Raw genomic sequence first — 26663 nt, 5'->3', positions numbered from 1 at the left:
GCACAGCACAAATTAGTTATATATGGGGATGGTAGTTTTTTCATCTTCAGTTGTCTCTGATGCAGCTTATATGAAATAATTGTTGTTCTGTTAACTGAATACCACTCTGTAATTGCAAAAAAAAAAAGTTGCAGCTGTTTTGTTGACATTCTGAATGCTTCTAAGTAAATACAATTTTTTTTATTAAAAAAAAAAAAAAAGAATCAAGTGGGATGGAGACTGAGAAAGTAGTTTGGAAATCCTAAAACATATCCCCATTTCCTTCCATCCCATAGCTGTCTCTATGCTAGTTTATCAAATGAGATCATCAAATTTTACTAAATTCCATTCTGGGTAGTCTGGGCATGGGAGGGGTAGGGTAGAGACAAGGAAAATGGTCTGGCACATCCATACTCTTAAAGGAATGGGAAACATAGGCTTCATGTATCGGGAATCCAGACCACAGAACAGAACTCTCTGTCCCAATGGTTTCAACCCCATCACCATCAGCCCCTCCTCCAAACCGCCCTCAACTTCTAGAAAACCAACAAACCACAACCATCCAACCCTCTTTCCCTCAGGGAACACTGAAATAACCCAGGTACAGCAACCACTTTCTACCTGAGGGGGCAGAACTGGGCTGCAGCCACCTGGACTCCCATGACGGACTTGTCTTAAATGAAGCCTTCCTGGGCCTGCAAAGGCAGCGACCTCTATACCTCCCTTAACAGGACCCCTTACCTGGGAATCACCGGTGGACTTTCGGACACTCATGTGGGCAGTCTCTGCAGGGTGCGCTGGGGTCCCTGACGCGTGGTATCCATTCACTGCAGGGACAGAGACACGGCTCAGATGCTGTGTGGGCCACAGACGGGCACCCCCGCCTTTCGTCCACTGCAGCCCCTTTTCCCACCTCTGAGAGGCCTTGCATGGCAAAGACCATCCCTCAGGACTTATCTGTATCTGCAGAGCTGGAAATGGGTGGAAGACATCTCTCTAATCCTCAGCACCCAAATCACGAAATTCTCAGGGGACTGAGTTTCTTCTTTAACCCAAGAGCAAAAGGAATGTGCCTAACAGGAGGTGAGGTCGAGATGGTCCAGCTGCCGTTGCTACAAATACCACATCAGATGTAGTTACAGATGCCAATCACAGGTCTAACCTCCCTCTGTAGAGCTGGGCCAGAGGGCCCTCCACCACCTTCCTACAATTTCCCTCATCTCTCTTAGTAACTTCTCCACCATCAAACTCAGAGCAGCAGGATGTGAGCAGACTGGAAAGAGGACTGGATCGACTGGTCACCATGAAATTAGGCTCTGTCCATTAACAGCCAAGGTGGGCATATGCACTTCATTCTTGAGTCACTGTTCTCCTAGAATTAAAAATACACAATCCGGCTGGGTGCAGCAGCTCACACCTGTAATCCCAGCACTTTGGGAGGCCGAGGCAGGCAGATCACTTGAGGTCAGGAGTTTAAGACCAGCCTGGCCAACATGGTGAAGGTCCCTCTCTATTAAAAATACAAAAAAATTAGCCGGGCATGGTGGCGGGCATCTGTAATCCCAGCTACTTGGGAGACTGAGGCAGGAGAATTGCTTGAACCCAGGAGGCAGAGGTTGCAGTGAGCTGAGATCACGCCACTGCACTCCAGCCTGGGAAACAAGAGTGAAACTCCGTCTCAAAAATACAAACAAAACCCATAATCTGAGGTTCTAAAATTCTACTCTTAAAACGTTATGTCTCTTGGGGGACACTCACCCATGCTCCCAATGCTTGCTGATAAACCTGCTCTCCAAGGGACAGGGGGAGCCCTGATATGCGGTATCTGCCAATTTGTGTGCCAAAGACACTCCCACTATGGATGGTTTCAAGCCTCAACACCGCTGCATGCTCCCAACATCATGAATTCACACTGGAACCCACGTGGTCTCGGCTCCCAGGTGGTACTGCTCTCGTAGGAATATAACTACATAAGCTTAGAGGAGCAGTTTCTCCTCAGTGACCCTCAGCTCTCGCACCTATAGAATGGGGATAATTCTAGCTAGTCTCCTGACCTACTTTGTTGGTGTGAGAATCCAACAAAGTGATAACTGCAAAAGTTTTAAGTAGTCATAAAGCACTTTGTTTAAAAAAGGGAAGGATGAAAGGTGGGGGTGTGGTAGCTCAGCCCTGTAATCCTAGTACTTTGAGACCGAGGCAGGAGGATTGCTTGAGTCCAGGAGTTCCAGACCAGCCTGGGTAACATAGTGAGACCCCATCTCTATTTTAAAAAACAGGGGCCGGGCGCGGTGGCTCAAGCCTGTAATCCCAGCACTTTGGGAGGCCGAGGCGGGTGGATCACGAGGTCAAGAGATCGAGACCATCCTGGTCAACATGGTGAAACCCCGTCTCTACTAAAAATACAAAAAACTAGCTGGGCATGGTGGCGCGTGCCTGTAATCCCAGCTACTCAGGAGGCTGAGGCAGGAGAATTGCCTGAACCCAGGAGGCGGAGGTTGCAGTGAGCCGAGATCGCGCCACTGCACTCCAGCCTGGGTAACAAGAGCGAAACTCCGTCTCAAAAAAAAAAAAAAAAAACAGAAAAAATTTAAAAAAATTAAAAAGGGTGGGATAGCCGGATGCAGTGGCTCACACCTGTCATCCCAGCACTTTGGGAGGCAAAGGGAGGATTGCTTGAGCCCAGGAGTTTAAGATCAGCCTGGACAACACAGTGAGACCTTGTCTCTACAAAATAATTTTTTTTTAATTAGCTGGGTGTGGTGGCTCATGTCTGTAGTTCTAGTAACTCCAGAGGCTGAGGTGGGAGGACAGCCTGGGCCTGGGAGGGGGAGGCTGCAGTGAACCGTGACTGCACTGCTGCACTCCAGCCCACACTTCAGAGTGCAATACCCTGTCTCAAAAAAGTTGGGGAGGGGAGGCATGCAGAAGGGGAAGGTCATTGCTTTTGTTCCTGAACTGAGTCCCCAGGAACCACAAGCCTGCATGATCTCTGGAGACCAGGACAACACACCATCCCTGTGACCCAGGCTTCAAGTAATTGCCAATACGCATATAGAGTGTGGGTCAGACTGGGGGAAGAAGATCTATGTTCAACTCATGATTCTTCTGGAGAAAACGCTATAGTGTGGCAGGAAGCACAGGAGGATATGGCTGAAAATTACCAACACCCACTAATTTGGAGTGGCAAGGGTTGGAGGTAAGTGTTGGGAAATGGGGTGAAGGCCATTCCACAGAGTACCCGTCTCATGCTGGGGTGGTACCCCATTTCCACCGCTTGCAGCGAAAACTCCAGCACCAGGCAGGGCCACATGCAGCCGCGTGCCTGTGGGCAGCTGGGCTTCTCCCCAATCTACAGGGTTTGCACCCCCATTCCAGAAGAAGGTAGCTGCACACATATCAAGGAAATAGAAAACTGATAGACAGCAGGCCCTGAGTGCAGTGAAAGCTTGGAGAAGCAACAAGAAACAACAGATCCACCCTGCAGGGCCAGCTACGAGCCTGGGCCACACCCACGCCCCTTAAGCAGTTGGCCAAGTGCAGATAACGTCCACCTGCTAGGAAGGCAGCTTAAGAGACAAGGCCACAATTCCAACAGCATCAGAGAGAAGGCTGAGGGCGCCAAGGAGAATTCACTTTGACTGTCATAAAGCTATGCCAGGAAAGACATGAGCCCGATGATAAATACACCCCACAATGAGGGCAAGATAGTTGAGACATGTTATTTATCAAATAGCATAGAACTAAAATGGGTAAAACACAAATACTGAAAAACCTAAAAACAACAGCAGAAAACCTAGGACATTGCTTTCGGTTTAGGACTGATTAACAGGCAAAAGCAAGGAGGATAAAGAAGACCTGAATAATTTAATTTAAAAGGCTGATTGAAATAGATGTAGACAACATCATATCCTACAAACAAAGATAACATCTTCTGCCAGGAAGCCCTGGGACACTGAAAAAGTTGGCCATATTTAAGCCACAAATAAACTGTGAATAAATGGCAAGAGGCATAAAAAACACAGGCCACATTCTCTGACCAGGAAAGCAATAAAAGTAGATATTAATAATGAAAGAATAAATATACAAGATCCCCATCCCCCAACTCCTAAACACTTGGAAATGTAAGAAACTGCCCTCTTAAATAACGCCAGATCAAAACAGAATTTCAAACTGTAATTACACGATATTTAGAAAATAATAAAGAAGGAGATACCAAAACAAACGGGATAAGGTCTGAATTATACTTGGAGGAAAATCCACAGCCTTAATTATTTCATTACAAAACCCAAAGGAACAAAAATAAATGGACTAAACATTCAACTTAAGATTTTGGGAAAAAAATTCAAAGGCCAATAAAACACGCCAAAAGAAAACAGGAGAAAGGAATAGGAAAGTGGCAACGGAAATTAATGAGTCAGGAAGCAGGATATCATTAGCAAACCATTGCTGATTGTGTGTGTGTGTATGTATCATAACAATAAAAGAAAGCAGATAAGCCAGGGCAATTTGAGAGGGAAAGAGAACACAAATGGTCAGAGTTAGGGATCACAAAGAAAACAATGGCACAACAAATATAGTAGAAACTTTTTTTTTTTTTTTTTTGGTAAGATGGAGTCTTGCTTCATTGCCCAGGCTGGAGTGCAGTGGCATGATCTCAGCTCACTGCAATCTCTGCCTCCCAGGTTCAAGTGATTCTCCTGCCTCAGCCTCCCATGTAGCCGGGATTACGGGCACCCACCATCATGCCTAGCTAATTTTTGTATTTTTTGTAGAGACAGGGTTTCACCAAGTTGACCAAGCTGGTCTCTAACTCCTGACCTCAAGTGATCTGCCAGCTTCAGCCTCCCAAAGTGCTGGGATTACAGGTGTCAGCCACCGCACCCAGCCTATAGTAGAAATGTTTTAATGCAAGAACATATGATTTATAATTCTACCTCTTACACACCAAACTTCTCATAAGATTCAAATTATCAAAGGAGTTTCAAGAGATGCCAAAAAGAAGTAAAACCTTTGAAAATGACCTCCCCCCAAAAGGCACTGGACTCAGATGGTTTTATGGGCAAATTCATTCACACACTCAAGAAAGAAATACCCATGCATAGAAATGTGTGGCAGGCTTCTAAATCTATTTTACAAAGCCAGCATGACCCTGATCTTAAAATCAAACACATACAAAAATGAACCATGTTTAATCTGCTGATGACAAGGAGATACACAAGTTTTTATCTGAGTAGGTAATAAATCTCTATCTTTGATGATGCTGAGTCCCCGTGAACCAAGGTTGTCCCAGCTCCTGGGGAGACTCCGACTCCCTCCCTCCCCAGACCCTCCAAGCGCATGCTCAGTTTCTGCGCTCTCCCCTTTCCCCACACTCACAACCGCCAGGAACTGTCTAAAGCAGAGACATTTTGCCCCTAATCCAATCCCTTGTTCTCACTTCAGTTGTGGTCTGTCAGCTGACAGCTAATTACTGCTTATGTCAAAACAATTACTAGGAAAGAAAACATAATTTTCCATTTGACCCTTTCTCCCCATACTGCAGCTCTCCTCAGACACCCTGTCCGGCTATGTGTCACCTGAAGAATCCCAGGCACATTCAGAACACGTCTCAGTGGAGATCTAGACAGTTACAACCCGCAAGATCCCGGCAACCTCACCCACGAGCATTCTTCATTGGCATTCCCTGTCCTCAGGGTTCCTGGCTCACCCAGGGTCAGCCACAAAACAAATGAGGCCAGAAGTGGGTGCTTCTGGGGCCTCCAGCCTCCGGGGGAGGAAAAATAAAGCTGGTCAAGGATCACTCATAAAGGGAACATAATTCAGTCTGGAGATACAAGAAAGAAAAAAGGGAAATGCCAAACTCAGCTGTTTTTCAGATTTTTAAAAAGGGAACTAAATGCTCTATCTAGTAACCTTAGCAGCCTCAAATATAAATAATACACACAGGCACCCACACACTTCATTTCCCTTATGGGCAGTTAAGCAGCTTGAGAGGGCTTAGGAGGTGTCTAGTGAGAGGAGGGGACAGATATTTGGGTAGAAAAGAGGAGAGGGAGGTCTGGGTAGGGAGAAGTAAATGGAAACCGAGAAGAAAGGAGAATATGAGAAGTTACTGAGAAAGGCCAAGCAACAAAGAAGAGCCTGCAGCTCTGCCACCCAGGGCTCGCCGGCCAGCAGGCCTCCACATCTCAGCCCGGATCCCTGATGGAGAAAGTCCCATCCTCAGAGCCCTATTCTCCTGTTCCCCGAAGAATCCAAAAGTTTCCTGTCCCCTGAAGAACCCAAAAGAACGTAAGAAAATCAGCCATGAACACTCCCTCATTATACCTCCTGTAGATCTGGCTTAATTTCTCCTGTCTCTGGAATAAACATAATTTCATTCCTCAAAGTTAAGAAACCTGGTGGCCGGCCGTCACGGCTCACGCCTGTAATGCCAGCACTTTGAGAGGCCGAGGCGGGCATATCACTTGAGGTCAGGAGTTTGTGACCAGCCTACCATGGTGAAACCAGGTCTCTACTAAAATACAGAAATTAGCCAGGAGTGGTGACATGCACCTGTAATCCCAGCTACTCGGGAGGCTGAGGCAGAAGAATTGCTTGAACCTGGGAGGCGGAGGTTACAGTGAGCCGAGATCGCGTCATTGCACTCCAGCCTGGGCAACAAGAGCAAAACTCTGTCTCAAAAACAAACAAGACACCTGGGAGTGCTGAGGCCTTGGTTCTTGAAATTCTCGCTTCCCTCTCCTCCTCTCCCCTCTTCCCCTTTTTCCCTCCCTCCCTTTCCTTCCCCCTTTCTTTCTTTTCTCCTTCTACCCATTGTCCTTCCCTCCTTCTCGCCCTCTTTCCTTCCTTCCACCCATTCTCCTTACCCATCTATCACATATTAAACATGGTACAGCCTAATGTTTCCCCAGGTGTATTAAAAGGGACAGCAATTCTGCCAGGATGTGGATTCTAAGTGTTATGCAGTAATAGTAATGGTTGAGTGTTATGGTCCAAAGAATGTAGGAACAAACACCCATTATTCCGATTGAGTTTATTTACAGTAGGCCTTTTAGAATATGCTGATAGGTGCTTGAAATCTCAAGGCAACAGCATGCAGCATCCCTCCACGCACACGACACAGAACCTGTTTGGGGAAATACAGCAGGACTACCGCGAAACCCACTTTGAGACACACAGCCGTGGCCATACGAATGCAAGGTTTGAAGTCGGGCAGTTCTGTGCTCATGTGGTCTGATGGCCCAGGGCACAATCACCGCCTCTTTCCTCCCACCATACCCTGAAAGGCCTCGCTAGTTCCTCAGTCACCAAGCTCACCTTCTCAGGACTATCCAGTGTCTACCCAGATCCATTTAGAGGAGCAGTTCTACACAGATAGCTTTCTGTTCCAGAAATTTCTCTGGCCACCTGGTCCTCACTGTCTCTCCTGGTTGTCTAAGATGTGAACTGCATTCCCAAAGACAGAACTGCTCAAAGATTTTCCCACACAGTTGTGAACAGTTAAACACCTGTGGCTGTTTTCCAGGACATCAGAGATTAAACAGGCCTCTGTAAGGTCCTAGGAGCCTCAGCCAGCAAGAACACTGGTTCTAGGGGAACACGTACTATTTCCAACAGAGGGTGTCACAACCTTCCCTGCAGTCAGTGGTGAGATCTAAGAGCCCTGGGGAAGCTGCTCTGAACCCGAGACTGGCTAACTCCGCAAGAAGCGAGGCTCTTCCTTTGCTCCTGCAGGAGATAGGAGAGCTGTTCTGGGCTTCCTGATCTGGAGGAGGTGTGGGTGAAGGTGAGGCTCTGGGTTCCAGAGCCCCCTCTCCAGAGAGTCCCTGCTCACAGGAAGCACAGCTGCCTCCCTAAACATACCCCTGGCCAGCTCCTCAGGCTCAAAGGAAGGTCCTTCTTGCCCTTCAGCCTCTGCAAAGGCACTAGCTCTCTCTCCCCTTTAATCTGGGTTCCTTGTGGCTACTGGAGGCCTAAGGATGATCCCTCAGTGGGCTCAAGCCCCAGGGCTGAGCAAAGCCAGATCCTGAACCCATGTTTCCTGAAACACTCCCACAACCACGCACCAGGGCAACCTCAATAAATAATAGATTTCTTTTATCCTTAAGAAAAACCCGTAAGTTCAATGCACACCCCAGGCTCGGAGGCTAAGAAAGGAATTGGCTTTCTACATATGCACTGTTGACATTAAAAGTCGCAGGTGCCTATTTGAATTCAAACAAATCAAATTTAAATAAAATCTAAATGCAATGTGATTTCCAGGACTGGATCCTAGAACCAACGAAGGACATGAATGGAAAAACTCAGGAAAGCTGAATAAAGTCTAATATTTAGTTACTTGTAATGCATGATGTCAATTTCGTGGTTTTGACAAACGTACCATGGCTGTGTAAGATGTCAACCAGGGACATTGAGTAAGGGACACACACGAACTTACTGTACTGTCTTTGTAGCTTTTCTGTAAATTAAAAATTGTTCACCAAATTTTAAAAAGTTATTAAGTTACATTAAATGAAAAATTCAGCTCCTTGGGCATACCAACCACATCCAAGAATTCAATAGCCGCACATGGCCAGTGGCTACCATATTGGAAGGCGCAGAGAAAGAATGCTTGTCCTGTCACGGAGAGTTCTATTGGACAACACTGCCCTTCTGTCTTCATTCTACCCAGTGACTCATACATGAAACTCCCAGCATCTCACTTTTCACTCATTTTCTGTCCCTTTGCCTGTTACTATTTCTCTCTACAAATCAGTATTTCCACCCTGCACGTTAAGCCCAGTCCAAAGAGGATTTTTAATATTTGCAGCAGTTGTTGAATGGCGTCTTAGGTGTTCTGTTTTGGTTTAAACTTTACTTCTTACTCACGTGGGTCTCACCCAGAAAGCCTGGCATTAAACACCTCTAGTAAAGCTACTGAATAAACACAGCTCCCATAACTCTGGTGATATTAAAGGAAGTAATGCAGGAAAAGTCCCCAGCCCAGGGCTGATCCTAAGTAACACCCAACATTCAAAGAGTGGAGTCTAGTTTGTATGGGGTGGGTGGGTGGGGGAGGACTCTGAGCATGTTTCTAGAATGCTCTCCCCAGCTGGCAACCTGGCTGTCTGTACTTACCAGCATCCAGCAAACCTGCACTAATAAGAATGAACCAGCTCTGTCTGTGGGTGGCCCTTCAAACCCTCTCTAGAAGTTCACAAAGCTACAACACAAAAGTAAAGCTGGTTGGGCATAGTGGCTCATGCCTATAACCCCAGCACTTTAGGAGGCTGAGGCTGGAGGATCACTTGAGTCCAGGAGGAGGAGGCTGCAGTGAGCCATGATCACATCACTGCATTCCAGCCCGGGCGACAGAGCAAGACTCCACCTCAAATAAACAAAAGAATCCAAAAGCATGGCTGGATGGGCAGGGCCTCGGATGATCTCCCTCCAGGTCCTCAGGTTTACGAATGGGGAAAGTGAGGCCTGGGAGGAAGAAATGTGCTGAAGGCCCAGTTTAACAAATTATAATTTCACAAATCTAGGATGCCAGTGATTGAGGCCAGCAGAGGCTCGTGTCTGTAATCTGGGTAATTTTGGGAGGATCACTTGAGCCCAGGAGTTCAAAATCAGTCTGACCCAGGAGTTCAAAATCAGTCTGAACAACATGGCAAAACACTGTCTCTACAAAAATAAAATAAAATAAATAAATAAGAAAGTCAGCTGGGTATGGTGGCACATGCCTGTAGTCCCAGTTCCTTGGGAGGCTGAGGCAGGAGAACTGCTTGAGCCCTGGAGGAGGAGGCTGCAGTGAGCTATGATCATGACACTGTATTCCAGCCTGAGCAACAGAGCAAGACTTGTCTCTAAAACAAACCAACAAACTAGCATATACTATTAATTGTAAGATGTACCTGACTTCCAAGATATGAGTATGTCGGGGAAAATGTATGTCTTAGAATCAAGGACACGGGACTCTTCATGCTGACATAGGGAGCTGCTGCTGCTTGCTTCAATGGGCCATGGCGCAGGAACCCTTGAGCAGTGCTGAACTGACGCTCTGAGTCAATCTAGAGCAGAGCTTCTCCACCTCGGTGCTAGTCAGTATTTAGGGCCGGGTGATTCTTTGTTGTGAAGACTTTCCTGTGCGTTGCGGGATGTTCCCCAGCATCTCTGGCTCCTATCCATGCCTGTAGCGCCTCCCCCCGGTGCTGGCAGTCAAAAATATCTCCAGACATGGTTGAATGTCCCCTGGTAGGCAATTTCTCCCAATAGAGGGAGGAAAACTTAACACATATGTGGTATGTTGGAAATAAAGCACAAAAGCACTGAGTTAAATAGGTCTCTTCATTTCAGGCCCTCCTGCTGTCTTCAGAACGCTAATGCACCTGTCCTTCAACCTCCTTCATGGAGCACTGATAGATCCAGGATTCCAAAGATTCCACCTTAGGAAATACTACCCCGGCACCCTGGGGGTGGGACGGCAGAGGGGGACAGCAGTTGTCAACACACTCAGTCTAGCCTTGACCATGTTGGCAATTCTGGTTTCTAGATCTGACCTTCTCCACCCATCTCCCTATCTTTCTCAGCTCCCTTTACGGGCCTACACAGGGCATCGCTGGACAGAGAGAGGCTCCTGATATGCTTGTAAAGAAAAGAAGGGAAGAAGGTAGCCTGTTAAACCCAGGCCTCTAAACCAGGGATCAGAGACAGCTCCTGTGAGCCCCACTTCTGCAGGACAGTCCCCATCAACAGCAGAGAGGACAAGATGCTGCCTGTGGGTGGTTCCAGGAGAGCAGGCTTTAGAGAAGTGACCCCATGACTCAAAGGCCAATCTCAACCAACCCCACCCACGTGGCAAGCTGTGAGTCACACCTGCCATCTCTACACATCCAAGCCTCCCTCTGCCGGCATCCCGGTCCTGTCCTCCTTCACGGACCACTCTGGCTGGAAAAGACAGCTGGGTTTTCTTTTTAGTGTCTGGCTGGCCTGGAGCCAGCCAGGAAAGAGGACGCACCTTGCGTCATTCCCACCAACATTTGGATTGTTAAAAAAACACAAGAACAGTGAAAGAGAAAGCTGTGGGCTCAGAACTGCCTGCTGTCACGCAGCAGCTACAGCATGAAAGGGCTGAACAGGTCCATTTCTGGGGACTTGGTGTGAGAAGGCAGCATTCACTGTCTCCCTAGAAAATCAGTCAGAGCTGCCCCATGTCCCTCCTCCACAAGGGGGGTTCCTGTCTTAATTTTTTAAGTAATAATATAAATAAAAATAAAACACTTTAGAAAGCCTAAAATGATTTTTGATAGGAAACACCCATCTTCATATCACCTCTCCCACACCTCGGCTGATTTTCTAGAGGTAAGATTTTCCCGTCGTATCCAGTTTTGAGCTCTTCTGCTGGCAACTGTCATATGCCTAAGTAATACGCTTTGAATGTGCACATTCACGTCTTCAGGTCTCAAGGGTAGACAATATCCAAAGATCCATGAAAGGTGAGGCTCTGGCCACTCCCACTGCTCCCTGCCTCCCTTCTCGGATCCAGTATTCCAGAGTTTTGTGATTACCTTTAGTCCTTCCTGTGGTTCTCTGTGCTGCTTCAGGTAAACCATTTAGACCAGGGATTACTTTTTGTTCTAAGAAGTTGACACAGCCTTTCACCCCCCTTCCACAGAAGCTGAGGATGTCACCGCTCAAGGCATTAAAGATTAAATTCTCAGCCCCAGCTACAACCTTGATTTTCATGCTTTGCTGCCAGATTGACTCCTCAAGTCAAAAACCAAAAAGTGTGCTTCACACACCATAGGATGGCGGAGACACTGGAGAATTAGCTCAACACAGAAGCCAGGCTCTGGGGACTGAAGATTCCACAAAAGAAACAGACAAAGCCCTCACCCTCTGGGAGCTTACAGTCTAGCATGGGAGACTGAAGATCAACTAGGAACAGGATACTGGGGACATTAAAACAGCATGCGGCTTTGATCTAAAGTGACTGGGTGGAGGCTCTAAATGGAGTGGTCAAGGAAGGCTTCTTGGAGGAGGTGATGTTTTTTAAAAGCCGCATGAAAGCAGATGTTGTTCTCCCTGCTGATGGGTCCCATAACCTGCCTCCCAGAATCTCAGACCTACATGTCTCCCAAGAGCCCCATAGACAAACCTCCCACCTATTACAGGAATGTCCATTTTGGCCAGGGGCAGTGGTTCACACCTTTAATCCCAGCACTTTGGGAGGCCAAGGTGGGTGGATCACTTGAGGCCAGGAGCTCAAGACCAGCCTGGCCAACATGGTGAAATCCCATCTCTACTACAAATACACAAATTAGCTGGGTGTGGTGGTACGTGCCTGTAGTTCCAGCTACTCGGGAGGCTGAGGCACAAGAATCGCTTGAACCCAGGATGCAGAGGTTGCAGTGAGCTGAGATTGCACCGCAGCACTCCAGCCTCGGTGACGGAATGAGATACCATCTCAAAATAAAAAATAAAAATAAAAAAGAATGCCCATCTTGACTGCCTCTGCTTGATTACCTTTGCAGACAGAGAACTCACACCCTCACAAGGCCTCCCTCACACTGACCCACATGTTCTATTAGAAAGCTGCCTTGTAAATATCTGCCTCCTTTTAGCTTCTACTCCATGATGTCCACAAGAGCCAAAGAGAACAGTTCTGTCCACGCTTCAGGTCTTCCTGTCCTGGACAGAAAGCATGCTGACATCTCACCCTCCCCAGCCATCTCTTCCTGCTAAGCGCCTGAGGAAGAGAGAGCAGGAGACCACCAGAGCTGCTGCTGGCACTGCCAGGGAGACACCAGCCTGCTGGGCCACAGGCCTAAGGGCCCCCCTCCCAGTCCCGACCCCTCCCTGGGGTTGCTACGTCAGCCAGGTTTAAGACCCAGGACTCATCATCTCAGCCTCTCCACTGAAGGCGGTGTTGGCCCCCCCACCAGTTGCCCCAAAGCAGCCAGCAGACAAGTACCTGTTGGAGGCAGAGAGCTCCTGTGAGAGCCAGGGCTGGCCGGAATCCCAGGAGTACTGCTGGGACGTTCCCAGGTGGTCTCTGGTGAAAAAAGAACAAAGAAAATCACTTTGAGAATGTCACAGGATGGAAGCTCAGATTTTTCAGAGCAAAAGGAGATAGTCAGAGCTGGAGAAAAGAGATGGTCTGTCGCCCTCGTCCCTAACCCTGGCCAGACGGGACCCTGCTTTCTGCTCCCATATCCATCCACCTCCCTTCCCGCTGCCTGCCCCCATCCCCATCCCACATCCACAGAGCTTCTTTTTGCTGCGGCCCTTCTCCATGAGGATGGGGCCAGAAGGAGGTGGGCTTCCTGTCGAGACGTCAAGATCCTCTGGAACATCCCCTGCCGCAGCCTGCCTATTCATTCGCCCCCCTTTGTTATTTCTCCCTGAATGTCCACTGTTAACCTGAAACTCCAAAGCACAGAGGAAAGAGTGCTGGTGCAGGAGTCTGTAAAGAGACAGGGGCCCTCTCCCGCCTGGGGTGACTCCCAAGTTTCTTCCTGATTTTGCAGTTCTATGTCTCATTTGAGCTGTAACTGCTGAATCTGCCTGGCCACCTCTCCCTCTTCCAATGCTCAGCTCCAGGCTTCAATCAGAAATAAAACTGGCCTGGCGCGGTGGCTCATGCCTGTAATTCCAGCACTTTGGGAGGCCGAAGTGGGCAGATCACTTGAGGTTAGGAGTTTGAGACCAGCCTGGCCAACATGGTGAAATCCCATCTCTACTAAAATTACAAAAATTAGCCAGGTGTGGTGGCGTGTGCCTGTGGTCCCAACTACTTGGGAGGCTGAGGCAAGAGAATCACTTGAACCTGGGAGGTGGAGGTTGCAGTGAGCTGAGATAGCGCCAGTGCACTCCAGCCTGAGAAACAGAGTAAGACTCTGAGAAGAAAAGAAAAGAAAACTAATACTGCAGCTACAGTATTGTCCTCCAAACACTACTTTACCCATTTTACTGCCATGAGCAGAGACTTCTTATGAAGTTATCTAGTGACAGAAATAATACTTTCTCACTATATACAATTTGATAATTCAAGAAAACACACAAAAAAATAAACATCACCCATCATCCCAGCATTCAGAGGTCATCACCATCAACATTTTGGCATCCATATGTTGATTTGTTTTCTAAGCATGTGTTCCTCTTTAAAATAAGACAAAATCAAACTGTATATTCTTTTTATCTATCAACTTTTGTGAATATCTTTCCAAGATCTGCCCAGGCGCAGTGGCACATGCCTGTAATCCCAACACTTTGGGAGGCCGAGGCGGGTGACTTGCTTAATTAAGCTCAGGAGTTTGACACCAACCCGGGCAACACAGTGAAACCCCATCTCTACCAAAAATACCAAAATTAGCCAGGTGTGGTAGCACGTGCCTGTGATCCCAGCTACTTGGAAGGCTGAGCTGGGAGGATTGCTGGAGCTCGGGAAGTCGAGGCTGCAGTGAGCCATGATTGCGCCACTGCACTCCAGCCTGGGTGACAGAGCAAGACTCTGTCTCAAAAAATAAAAATAGGCTGAATGTGGTGGCTCATGCCTATAACCCTAGCACTTTGAGAGGCTGAGGCAGGTGGATCACTTGAGGTCAGGAGTTCGAGACCAGCCTGGCCAACATGGTGAGACCTCATCTCTACTAAAAATACAAAAATCAGTCAGGCATGATTACGGGCGTGCCTGTAATCTCAGTCACTCAGGAGGCTGAGGCATGAAAATCGCTTGGACCTGGGAAGTGAGGTTGCAGTGAGCTGAGACCACACCACTGCACTCCAGCCTGGGAAACAGAGTGCAACTCTGTCTCAAAAATAAATAAAATAAAAGTAAATTTAAAAATATTTCCAAAATCATTAAGGGTGGCTGTATAGCAAAGTGGTTAGGCTCTGTTTACTGAGGTGATTCTAGAACCTCTGGGTTTGAATCCAGCTCTGCCTCTCACCACCACTCTCCTCGGCCAAGCTACTTATCCTCTATGCCTCAGTTTCCTCCAATGTAAAATGAGTTCAATAAGGTATCCACCCAAGGGAGATAGCGTATTAATACCAAAGGCCCATATACATGCCTCTAGCGCTAAGTCAAATTTAAAGTTAGTCTAACATGAGCCTATAACATTATTTAAAAATTCTATCGCTGAAGACTCAATTGTTTCAAACAATAACAAAACTGGGTTCTTGACCCAACTTTGCTCCAAAACTACCGTGCAGCCCTGGGCAAATCACACCATCCCTCTGGTCATTTGATGCTTCATCCAAAATAAAGAGGTTCGGCTACTTGGTCTCTTAGGCCCCAATACTCCCGCTCTCTTGCTGTGATTGGTGCCCTTAAGGCTCACTGTTTGGGTTTCAGGAAGGGTGAACCTAGGGCTCCAGAGGTAGGGCATAACAGGGGCAATGTGGTCCCTTCATGTCTTAAGGGAGACAAAGCACAATTGAGGGTGATCTGGAGAGCAGAGAGGGTGTGAACATAAACAAGAGAGTAGTAGGGTCTTTTATTTTTTATTTAATTTTTTTGAGATGGAGTTTCTCTCTGTCACCCAGGCTGGAGTGCAGTGGCGCAATCTCCGCTCACTGCAACCTCTGCCTCCCGGGTACAAGTGATTCTCCTGCCTCAGTCTCCGAGTAGCTGGGACTACAGGCGTCCGCCACCATGCCCAGCTAATTTTTTTGTATTTTCAGTAGAGACCGTGTTTCACTATGTTGGCCAGGCTGTTCTTGAACTCCTGACCTTGTGATCTGCCCCCCTCGGCCTCCCAACGTGCTGGGATTACAGGCATGAGCCACCGCCCTCAGCTAGTAGTTGGGTCTTTTATGAGGAGTAACAAGGAGAGAGGCTGCCAGAGGGCTTAGGAGCTTCCCCGTGGATGCACTGGCTGGCAAGAGCAAGAAACCTTGGAGAACTTACTTCAAAGACCCCTGCCCTGCTTAGGGCCCACATCCTGGCCATTCATAAACTGAGTGACCTCTGGAATCACCTGAACTCTGTATTTCGTTTTTCTCAACTATAAAACGGGGATGAAAATGGTATCAAAGTAGGGTGGGAAAGAGTATTAAGTGGGTTTACCTATGCAAGGCAGTTAGGACAACATCGGGCACAAGGTAAGTGCTTTATCAGCATTAAATAAAACAGAGAGACAAGCCCAGTGGAGCTTAGATGAGCAAAAGCAGCGAGGTAGGCAACCCCAGGAGGCAGGTGCATCATCTGGCCTCAGGTTGCCTTTCTAGGGAGGCTTCTCTTCTCTCCTGCCTGTTCAATCATCCCTGCCTGGAGGCCACACTGTTGTCTTCACATTCACAGAGTCAAGACCAGGTTCCCCTCTCCACCCTCTCCTCCTGAGTTCCCTGGCCCCTGGACACCCAGGGACAGGGCTCACTCGCCATCGCCAGCTCCACCCTGTGTTCCATCCCTCATGTCTAATTGGTTCCCAGGTCCTGGAGATGCCCTTCCATCCCATTCCTCTCCTCGTCTCCATGTCACTCCGGAGTGAGTCTCCCTGCCTCTTGAAATCCGTCCACTCACAGCTAGTGGACCACTCACCCTGGAGCCCAGCTTTTGCTGGAAGTCACTCAACAGCAAAATCCCTGTATGGCTCCTTTCCAACATGGCACACAGATCAATCCCTGACTGCATCCAGACTGACATCCCACCAGCTTCACTTCAGGCCCAGCTAATGTGCCTCGCTGATCTCTGAATATGCCTCTCCCATACTGTTCACCCACACTCACGGCCTCCTGCTCCCTGTCCCTGGATATCACAATCTTGTTCATTCATCAAGTCTCAACGAAAATGTCTCTTCCACCATGCAGCCTACCGAGATTGCTCTTCTTCCCTGCAAAGCATTCTTCCCCAGACTCTCTAGAGTGGGTGCTGTGGTGCACCACCCAAATCTCTCCAGCTGCAGAGGCTCAGAGCTGAGTCCCTCTCAAGGCACTGCCCTTAACCAAAGAGAACTGACTTGCCCAAGGCTACGCCTAGGGTAGGGGTGCAGGGTGCATGTGTAATCACTGGGGTGAGTGGGGTCAAAGGCCCACCAATCCCCTTGTCTCAAATCCAACAATTCTGGAAGGGCCCTCCCAGCTCAGAGCTCCCCCTAGCACTGCGGAGGCCTCCCTGGTGGCTGTATTTATTGCAGCACTCCTTCCCCAGGAGTTGCTCCCAGAAGTGCACACCCTACTGAAAGTCCTGCACATAAATCTGTCTCAAGTCTTTTCGAGAAGTTAAGTCCCCCAACACACACATTCCATCCAGCTTCCTTCTATGAAATCAGCACACTGTCCATCTCTCAGACAGCTCGGATCCTAATCTTGACACCTTAACTCATCTCCTTGAGGGCTGAAGCCATGGCGGCTCACCCTCCCAAATACGGCACCTGGTCTGAAGGATGCGAGGACAGAGGGACCAACAGAAGGACAGACATTGTGACAGCACAAGGGAGATTCTCACCTGATGCGCTCCTCAGCTTGCCAGGAATAAACAGCAGGAAAGCTCCCAGACAGCCTTCCCCTTTGTGCTGCTGCCTCCACCCCTTCGGTGGCTGACACCATTGACCTTATTTTAAAGGAAGCCTCGAGGGGCAGAGTGGTTCACACCTGTAATCCCAGCACTTTGGGAGGCCGAGGCAGGCAGATTGCCTGAGGTCAGGTGTTCGAGCCCAGCCTGGCTAACATGGTAAAACCCTGTCTCCACTAAAAATACAAATATTAGCTGGGATTGGTGGCACACACCTGTAATCCCAGCAACCCCAGAGGCTGAGGCAGGAGAATCGCTTGTACCTGGGAGGAGGAGGAGTTGCAGTGAGCCCGAGATTGCGCCACTGCACTCCAGCCTGGGCAACAGAGCAAGACTCTGTCTCAAAAAAAAGAAAGAAAAAAAAGAAAAAGGAAGGCCCACCACCTGACATGCCACTGCCTTTGATCTTCTGGCTGGACCAGAGTCACGATTCATGCACTGACTACTCCTTCCATCCTGCACCCATTCATCCATCGCTGTTTGCCTACTACCTGCAAGCCACCACCAACCACCATGGACCCAAAGCCAGAGCGCCTAACTTTAAGATATGGACCATTTAGCAGAGAAGCTGCTGGCTCCTGTTTCTCTCCCCACCCCCATCCTTGAGCCCTCCAGTGAAGGGAGCTACCAGCAGCAATGGCAGCCATGACAGCCACCAGCAGCTCCGGGGGCTGCAGAAGGAGGCTCTGAAACCCTAGGTGGATGCCGGCCTGCAGTCAGAATGCTGCTGTCCATGTGGGGACCTGATGGGAGGTCCCTTTCCCTGCCCTCACTGGCCTGGTCACTCCCACCCCCAGAAGCTGCAGTCTCCCTAAATACTGTATCTCTCTACTCTAACCTCCAAAGGGGCCCCATCAGGGATGACACAGCTGCCTGAAGCATTCAGCCCAGTCTATCTCCTTTGTCTTGGCTAGTTCTGACCAACCCAAAACACAAAGACACTGCGAGACTGCAGCAGGGATGAAGCTGAGCCAGGCCAGACCAGGCCAGGCCAAGCAGACATCTGGAGAGCACCACCGGGGCTCTGGATGGATGACCTCACCAGCAGCAGGACAAGTCACCCCAGATGACCATACCACCCACAGGGAGGAAGCCGTGTCCAGGTCTTTTCCAATAAAAGACTCCCTAATCCGCTTACAACACACCAGGCTCCTTGACCAAGTCACAGTAAGACTGAAGCGGCAGCTCCAGGCCCCCCAGAGACACTGGATTGAGGCCCTTCTGCATTCTCTAGACATCCATCCCTGTAGCCTTAGGTCATCCCGGATGACTGCCCAGACTCTCGCAACAGAGCTATGGCCACACAGGCCACAGAGACTCTCGGAGGAACAGTGCGGTCAGAGTGGAAGAAGGGAGGTGTGCCCTGGGGAGCCTCTTCCCACGCAACGCAATTCACACAAAACACATTTTTTCCTAGCGGTCACTAGAACTCCATTCAGACCTCTACCACTGAGACCCAGAGAGCCAAACATACACAAATGAACTGACCATGGATTAACCCTTCTAAGGGAGGTACTATTCTATCATCAGTGCTGAGAGTCAAAGATGTTCATCTTCTCATCTGCGAATGACTGTCTACCCCACGTAGAATAAAACTTCTAAAGACAGCTCACAGTGGCGCAAAGCTATAGTCCCAGCTACTTCAGAGACTAATGCAAGAGGATCCCTGAGCCCAGGAGTTCAAGTCCGTTATAGACAACACAGCAAGATCTCATCTCTATAAATGAATGAATGAGTGAGTGAATGAATGAATAACTCGGAAAGTGAGAGTATAGTTGAAACGTTGAAGACTATGTACATCTGAGATTCAAAGCAGAGATGCCCCTTTTTAAAAATTATAATAAAGAATTAAAAAAAAAAAGAATTTCAAAAACTGTGAGCTAGGCAGAAGTTATTAATTTTAAATAGTCACTTCCGGGCTTCATTTCCCCTTGTTAAGACTGCATCCTGCCTGCGTTAGGAATATTGGCCTCTAGGGGGAAAGTCACAAGGAACCCCTGGACCTCAGCCACCAGTTATGGTGATTGGCCACAGGCCCATCTGTAAGCCTCTGGCCCCCAGTGGCCTTCTGTGGGGGATCGTCCACTTTTCTAGGCTTGAACTGGCTCTCTGCTGCCCCCTATGGTTATCAGGTAAAATAACCACAGATACCAGAGCAGAAGGAAATGGACTTCGGGATCTTTTTATTTTTTGAGAGGGAGTCTAGCTCCATCACCCAGGTTGTAATGCAATGGCATGATCTCGGCTCACTGCGATCTCCGCCTCCTGGGTTCATGCAATTCTCCTGCCTCATCCTCCCTCTTGACTTTGATCTGAGATTCCTGGAGTCCTCTTCTCTTAGCATCTCTTTATATTCACCCTTCTGTGCTACTTGCTCTACCTTCTCCTTCCCCTCACCACCTTTTCTTTTGTCCCTGCACTGATTTGGTGGTCTCCCTACCCATGGCTTCTCTCCTTGCCCTGCAGTCCTCACAAGGAGGGTCTGCCTGGGCTATGGCCAGGTTTGCCTAGACAGAGGGCAGCCCTGCCACTCTGTTTCTCAGCCCTGGTCTCTTCCTACCCAGAAGCTGGTGTGCCCTCAGGCCATACTTCCCTGTCCTCCAAGCGAGCCCCAGTGCCTTGGTCTAGGCAGATGCAGAATTTGCAATGGGGCTACATTCTCCTGGAGGCCCCTGCTTGTCTCCCTTGGCAAATGCAACAGCAGCAGCTCACAGAGACCTGGTCCCCTCCCGTGCACCAGAGTCTCCTCCATCTCTGGTTTTACAGTGTCTCCTAGTACAGGCATTGCTACAAGATATTTGAAATTCCCTCTTGAAAGTAAATGATGTTTGAATCACAACCGCGGGTTCTCTGCAGGAAAGAAACTACTACTCTCTGAAGAATCATTACGCCTGGTCACACCAAGCCCCTCCACATTTGGGATCCCCTTCAGTGGCCACAAAACACCTATGAGACAGGTGGTGTCCTTTTCATTTCTAATGGAAGGAACTGAGGCCTCGGTGAGAAGAGGCATCTCTGGAAATCGGTCTGACAACAAAGACCACCATTTTCTGGCCACACTTACCATGCCTGAGCTCTAGGCTGGGAGCTGCAGCAACACGATGTATTTGAATCTGTAAACAACCCTTCATTTGAGAACCATCCTCAATATGAATATTATTATTATTCATTCAACACATATTTGAGGGCCTCTTCTGTGTCTGGTACTGTGCTGGACATGAGGGGATATGGCAGGAAATATAACTTATTAATCTCCTCCTTCTTCAGCTTAAATCTTAGTGGTCATTATGCAGTTCAATCTCTAATCAAATGTGTCTGTGTGTAAAATTTTCTGTAAGTGAAAACTTAAAAATTTTCTTTTTTGAGACAGAGTTTCGCTTCTGTTGCCCAGGCTGGAGTGCAATGGCATGAACTCAGCTCACCGCAAGCTCCACCTCCTGGGTTCAAGTGATTCTCCTGCCTCTGCCTCCCGAGTAGCTGGAATTACAGGCATCTGCTACCACACCCAGCTAATTTTTTGTATTTTTAGTAGAGATAGGGTTTCTCCATGTTGGTCAGGCTGGTCTCAAACTCCTGATCTCAAGTGATCCACCCACCTCGGCCTCCCAAAGTGCTGGGATTACAGGAGTGAGCCACTGTGCCTGGTCAACTTAAAAATTTTCTAATTGGATTGGTGTGGGGCGGAGTTGTGCAAGGAGACAATAAATAAGCAAAACATATCAGTTTAGCTGTTGGTTCATACTAAAAAGAATACAGCAGGGAAGGGGGACAGAACGTGTTATTAGAAAGAAATTGTAATTTAAGAGTGGCCAGGGAAGTCCTCACCACCAAGAAAAGAACACAGAATGAAGATCTGAGAGAAATGTATTATCTATCTATTGCTATATCACAAATTACCCCCAATTTAACAGGTGGAAACATCAAACATTCATTATTTCACAAGGTTTTAGTGGATCAGGACTCAGAGAGTGGCTTAGCTGGGCAGTTCTGGTCCAGGTTGCCCTATGAGGTTGGGGTTAGGATGTTGACGGGTGCTGCCTCATTTGAAGGCTTGACTGGGGCTGGAGGAGCCACTTGTAGAAAGCTCGCCCTGTGGATGCTGGCAGGAGAATATGGCCGCTGACTTCACCCAGAGCGAGTGAGCCAAGGGAAATCAAGGCAAAGGTCGCAATATCGGTTATAACCCAGTCTTAAAAGTGACACTCCATCATGACTGCCAGGATCTATCAGTCTCACGGACCACCCAGGAAGGAAGGTTGGAAGGGAGGACACAAGGGTGTATCAGGACTTGAGTGTGTCAGGCACCATCTTGGAAGGCTCCTACCACAGAGAGAAGAAGCAAACCAGGCACATATCTGAGGGAAGAGAATTCCAAATGAAGGAACATAAAATAAAAACGTTCTGAGGCAGAAGCATGTCTCTCATCATAGAGAGCAGCAAGGAGAATGGTTTGGCTGAAGAGGAATTGTAGGGGAGGAGGAAGTAGAAGAAGATGAGGTCAGAGGTAAGAGGGGCCAGACTGGCTCATATCCAGGGGAGTAGTTCTCAAAGTGTGGTCCCCAGACCAGCAGAATCAGCATTATCTGGAACTTGCTGGGTGCCCTCTAGGTGATTCTTGTATACTCTCAGGTCTGAGAATCCCTTATTAAGAGCTTCGGCACTTGCATCTTACAGACAGATGTTCAAAACTCCCAGGTCTATTTCTTTTAACAATAACCATGTTATTATTCGGCCTCAGTTTCCCTGTTAGTGGGGGATAACAGAGGTCCCAGCTTCCCAGTGTTGAGGATAGGAGTCAGTGAGGTACATACAGCTCTCAGCACAGTTTCTGGCACAGAGTAAGCCCTCACACATACTGAAGAACAACAGCAAGACAAAACAAAACACCAAAACCACCCCCATTCCTTCCTTCCTCTTTACTTCCCAACTTCCACCCCAGTAGCTGCCTCACCCCTCTTTTTCATGCCTACAAAGAGCACATCTCCCAAAAGAGGGGTGCCAGGGGTGAAGAAGGGGCTGGAATGCCTTCTTTAGCATTGCTGTGCTGTGGGGCTATCCCTTAGTTAACCAGGGAGACATCACTATGAGTGGCCTCCAACTTCCCAATCACAGCCGCTTACAAAATTTTTAGGGCAACCCCCCAATCTCGGTGGGGGGCAGGGGCTCCTGTGCCCATTTCACAGATGACACAGAAGCTGCGATACTGATGGGATGAAGCGGACGCCCCGTCAGTGCCCTGGCCCTTTGACATCTGCCATAACCAAGCTCTGGTCTGGCTTCAGCCTGCACAGAGGGCCTGTGAAAGAGCAGGGCCAGGAATCCAGGAATAGCCAAGGAATTCAGAGGGCCGGAGGGGGCCTGCCTGGAGCTGTTCAAGCCTGCCTTTCAATCCCATTAGGTCCCTGATCTAGCAGCTTCCTTACAGAGTGCAGACCTGTGCAAACACACTGGGAATCCGTGAGCATTTAAAAGATCACTGACCCAAACTTGGGTTGAAGGGCCAGGAAGGTTGGCTGCAATGTTGGAGAAATGTGTCTTGTCACCGAGACAACAGGTTCTGGTAACCCACTGCCAGCTCACGCATATGACTCCCATCTTAGAGTTGAGAAACTGAGAAGAAACCTTATCAAATCCAAAGCCTGGATGTTCCAGAGCCAGAACCGAAGCATAGGTGCCATGCAAAGCTCTGGCCTCATTTCCCAACCCAGCTACTCATCAGAGCTTCTAGGGCCACTTGTTGGAAATACTGATGCCCAAACCTCATACCTGGAGCTTCTGGTTTAGCAGGTTGGGAGGAACTCAAATCATCACTTTTATCAAGCGATCTCAGTGACTAATCAGATGTGGGGAAAACTAGTACAGTCCATAGTAGGACCATCACGGAGCCCAGCCGTGGATCAGGAGGTACCTGGACGAAGACAAAGGCCCCAAGGGGTGGGTTAGACTTGGGATCAGTCAAGGTACATAGTAGCAACGTAGAGTAATTTAAGGAACCTCCTAGACGCTACCCCAACCTTCTAAGAGCCACAGCTTTGAAATGGGTCTTTGCTGCCTGAGTTCCCAGGGGTGCTATATGAATTAGAAGAGATTGCCGCAAACCCATGAGCATGACTGAGTCCTCAGAGTCTTTCTAAAATAGATGAGGATGAGGAGAACGGAGAAGGCACAAAAGCAGTGAGTGCTGTAGTGAGGGAAGCCCAGAGGGAAAGGTTCCAGGAAGAAGGTTCCAGTGTGTGGGCTCAGGCAGCAGGAGTGAGGGAAGTGCCTCTAGCAGGGCCTGGCCCCCTTCTCAAAGTCTTATCTTAACCCCCTGAGGGCTCAGTCCTGAGTTAAAGGACAGGAAAGACCATTTTTAAGCAATCCTGTTCCCAGGTGTTTGGAGCTGTCAGGGAAAGCAGAGCTGAGGCAGCCAGCTATTCTCACGTGGCATGGCACCAGAAGAGTCCAGGTGACCTAAAAGTCCAGTCCCTATGCTCCTTGGCATTTCATTCAGACTTTCTGAACACTGGGGAAGGGCAGGGGAGCTCATGGCATTGTCTCTGCCCTAGGGAGCTAACAGGCTGGCTGGAAGAATAATCTCTTCCTGCCTCAGCTATAGTCCCTGCTTTCATACCCAGCCCTCCCACCAGATGTATTCTGAGGGCTGCGACTGTATTGAATAAATGTAGACCTGTCTCCTGGGCACCAAGGACACTCAGTAATTGTTTGATGAATGAAGGCTCAGCTCAAAGCAACTATTAGAAGGAAGTTCAGTAACATGGCTAATGGCTGATTTTTAAAGATACATGTGTATGTGCGTGTAGGTAAAAAGAAAGATAGACAGAGGGAAAGACCAAGAAGGGGGCCAGGGAGACGGACAGAGCCTCTATTCCCTTCAAGCAACATGAATCACTGATCACAGAGCAGCCCAGTTTAAAAAGAACAAAGAACATATACAGGTGATTTACAGAAAAACAATTGCAAATGATCAATAACCAAAAAATCAATGCTCATTCTCATTCAAAATTGGAGGAATACAAGCTAAGACTGTAAGACACTATGTTCTTACCCATTTTGTGACTGATAACCCCTATTTAGCCAGGATCTGCAAAAACAGGTGGGAATGTCTCTCTCTGAAAGCCCATTTGGAGATATCCATCCACATCCCAAATGTACATTATCTTTTGACCTAACAACAGTTTTAGGTGTGCAATAATGTAAGCATGAAGGTATTTTGTGGAGCACTTTTTATTAGAGGGAAAAGACTCTCAGGAAGCACCCTAAATGCTCACTGACAGGGAACAGTGATGTATTGAAAGGAGGGTGTTCTGCGGAAGGACTGAAGTGCATGAGGTGGGTCTGTGCGCGCTGAAGTGAAAAGTCTCTCCACAACACACTGCTAAGTGTACCGAAGGTTCTCACTTTAACAAAATGGCACAGATAAAATGTCTGTGCTTGTGTATGCAAGGCAAATGTGCCGAAAGATACTCATGAAGCATATGATGCTGGCTCATTCTTAAAAATGAAACCAAAGTAAGACGTGCGTGCGTGCATACACGCACGCGTCCTCACAAATACATATATTTTTTGAGATAGAGTCTCACTCTGTCGCCCAGGTTGGAGTGCAGAGATGTGATCGTGTGTGTGTGTGTGTGTGTGTGTGTGTGTGTGTGTATTTTTTTTTATCTTGGCTCACTGCAACCTCCACACCTCCTGGTTTCAAGCGATTCTCCTGCCTCAGCCTCCCGAGTAGCTGAGATTACAGGCATGCGCCACCACACCCAGCTCATTTTTATATTTTGAGTAGAGACAAGATTTTTCTATGTTGGCCAGGCTGGTCTCAAACTCCTGACCTCAGGTGATCTGCCTGCCTCGGCCTCCCAAAGTGCTTAGATTACAGACATGAGCCACTGTGCCAGGCCAGAAGACTATATTTTTATAGTATATCCCATTAGAATCCATGAGAAATTTCCATGATAGAAAACAGACAAAACTTGGTATAGGAATAGAGAGAAAGACCCAGGGAAAAAGGCCAAAACCAGACCCAGGCAGATCATTCAGCACATGGTAAAGAGGTGCTTCTCAAGGCAATGGTTGAAAGGCTCAATCAGTCGATGCTGTTTGAATGACGGGTAAACTATTTGAAAAATATTGAGTAGGTCTCTTTCTCATTAATTTTCTGAAATTAAATTCCATATGGCTTAATATTTTAAGTGAGGGGAGTGGGGACAGTCCATAAGAGCAGTAGAAGAAAATACTACTATCTTTTATTGGTAAAGATCTTTTAAAGTAGGGCCTCAAAGGGTAGAAATCACAAAAGGAAAAGATTGGCGTATTTATCTATTAAGTGGAGTTTTTAAAATCACAATCAGAATGATAAAACATAAAAAATTACAACCATTTGCGGCTGGGCGTGGTGGCTCACGCCTGTAATCCCAGTGGCTCCCAGTACTTTGGGAGGCTGAGGCGGGTGGATCACTTGAGGTCAGGAGTTTGAGACCAGCCTGGCCAACATGGAGAAACCCCGTCTCTGCTAAAAATACAAAATTAGCTGGGCGTGGTGGTGCATGCCTGTAATCCCAGCTACCCAGGAAGCCGAGGCAGGAAAATCGCTTGAACCCGGGAGGTGGAAGTTACGGTGAGCCGAGATCGTGCCATTACACTCCATCCTGAGCCACAAGAGCAAAACTTTGTCTCAAAAAAAGAAAAATTACAACCATCTTCTACATCTGATAACACAGGAAAAACAAAACTGTTTATCCTACTCTCTACCCAACCCCACTCAATGCTTCTGACATCAGGTATACGGGGTTTTTTCCCTACATACTAGCCAGCAAGTCTCCAGTGGACACAAGCAGAGTGTCCTATAACTTAATCCAATTCTGATATTGTCTACCTGGAGATAACATCAGATCCCACATGTTGAAGGCTCAATCCCACAAGACTGCTCCCCACTTCAGATACCAATCACAAGCAACAAGTTGTCACCTACATGTCTGACAGGCAGGCTATAAATCAGGGATTCTACTACTCCTTCCATGGGTTCAACTACTTTGCTACAGCAGCTCACTGAACTCAGGGAAACACTTTACTGTTACCCACTTATTAAAAAGGCCATGACAAAGGATACAGATGAAGATGCAGATGGAAGAGGTGCACAGGGCCAGGCAAGAGGGAAGAGGCATGGCGCTTCCATGCCCTCTGC

The 26663-nt window shown here is 48.1% G+C and overlaps 1 protein-coding gene across 5 annotated transcripts in view; it reads right to left on the bottom strand.

The window, feature by feature from the left end:
* Nucleotides 1-26663, bottom strand: part of GAS7 (growth arrest specific 7) — a 280976-nt gene that overhangs the window by 59639 nt on the left and 194674 nt on the right. For all 5 annotated transcript variants that reach the window (XM_012457599.2, XM_012457597.2, XM_012457595.2 and 2 more), the window contains 2 exons: nucleotides 12935-13015; nucleotides 721-806 (listed from right to left, as the gene is read on the bottom strand). In XM_012457599.2, coding sequence (XP_012313022.2) covers nucleotides 721-806; nucleotides 12935-13015 — 167 coding nt within the window. The remainder of the gene's footprint in view (nucleotides 1-720; nucleotides 807-12934; nucleotides 13016-26663) is intronic.

This window comes from Aotus nancymaae, unplaced genomic scaffold (genome assembly GCF_030222135.1).
Source record: "Aotus nancymaae isolate 86718 unplaced genomic scaffold, 86718_ANA_hifiasm-v0.15.2.pri h1tg000018l, whole genome shotgun sequence".
In the NCBI taxonomy this organism is placed as follows: Eukaryota; Metazoa; Chordata; class Mammalia; order Primates; family Aotidae; genus Aotus; species Aotus nancymaae.
Note: the sequence above shows the minus strand (reverse complement) of the source record. Positions and strands in the feature narration are given on the sequence as shown.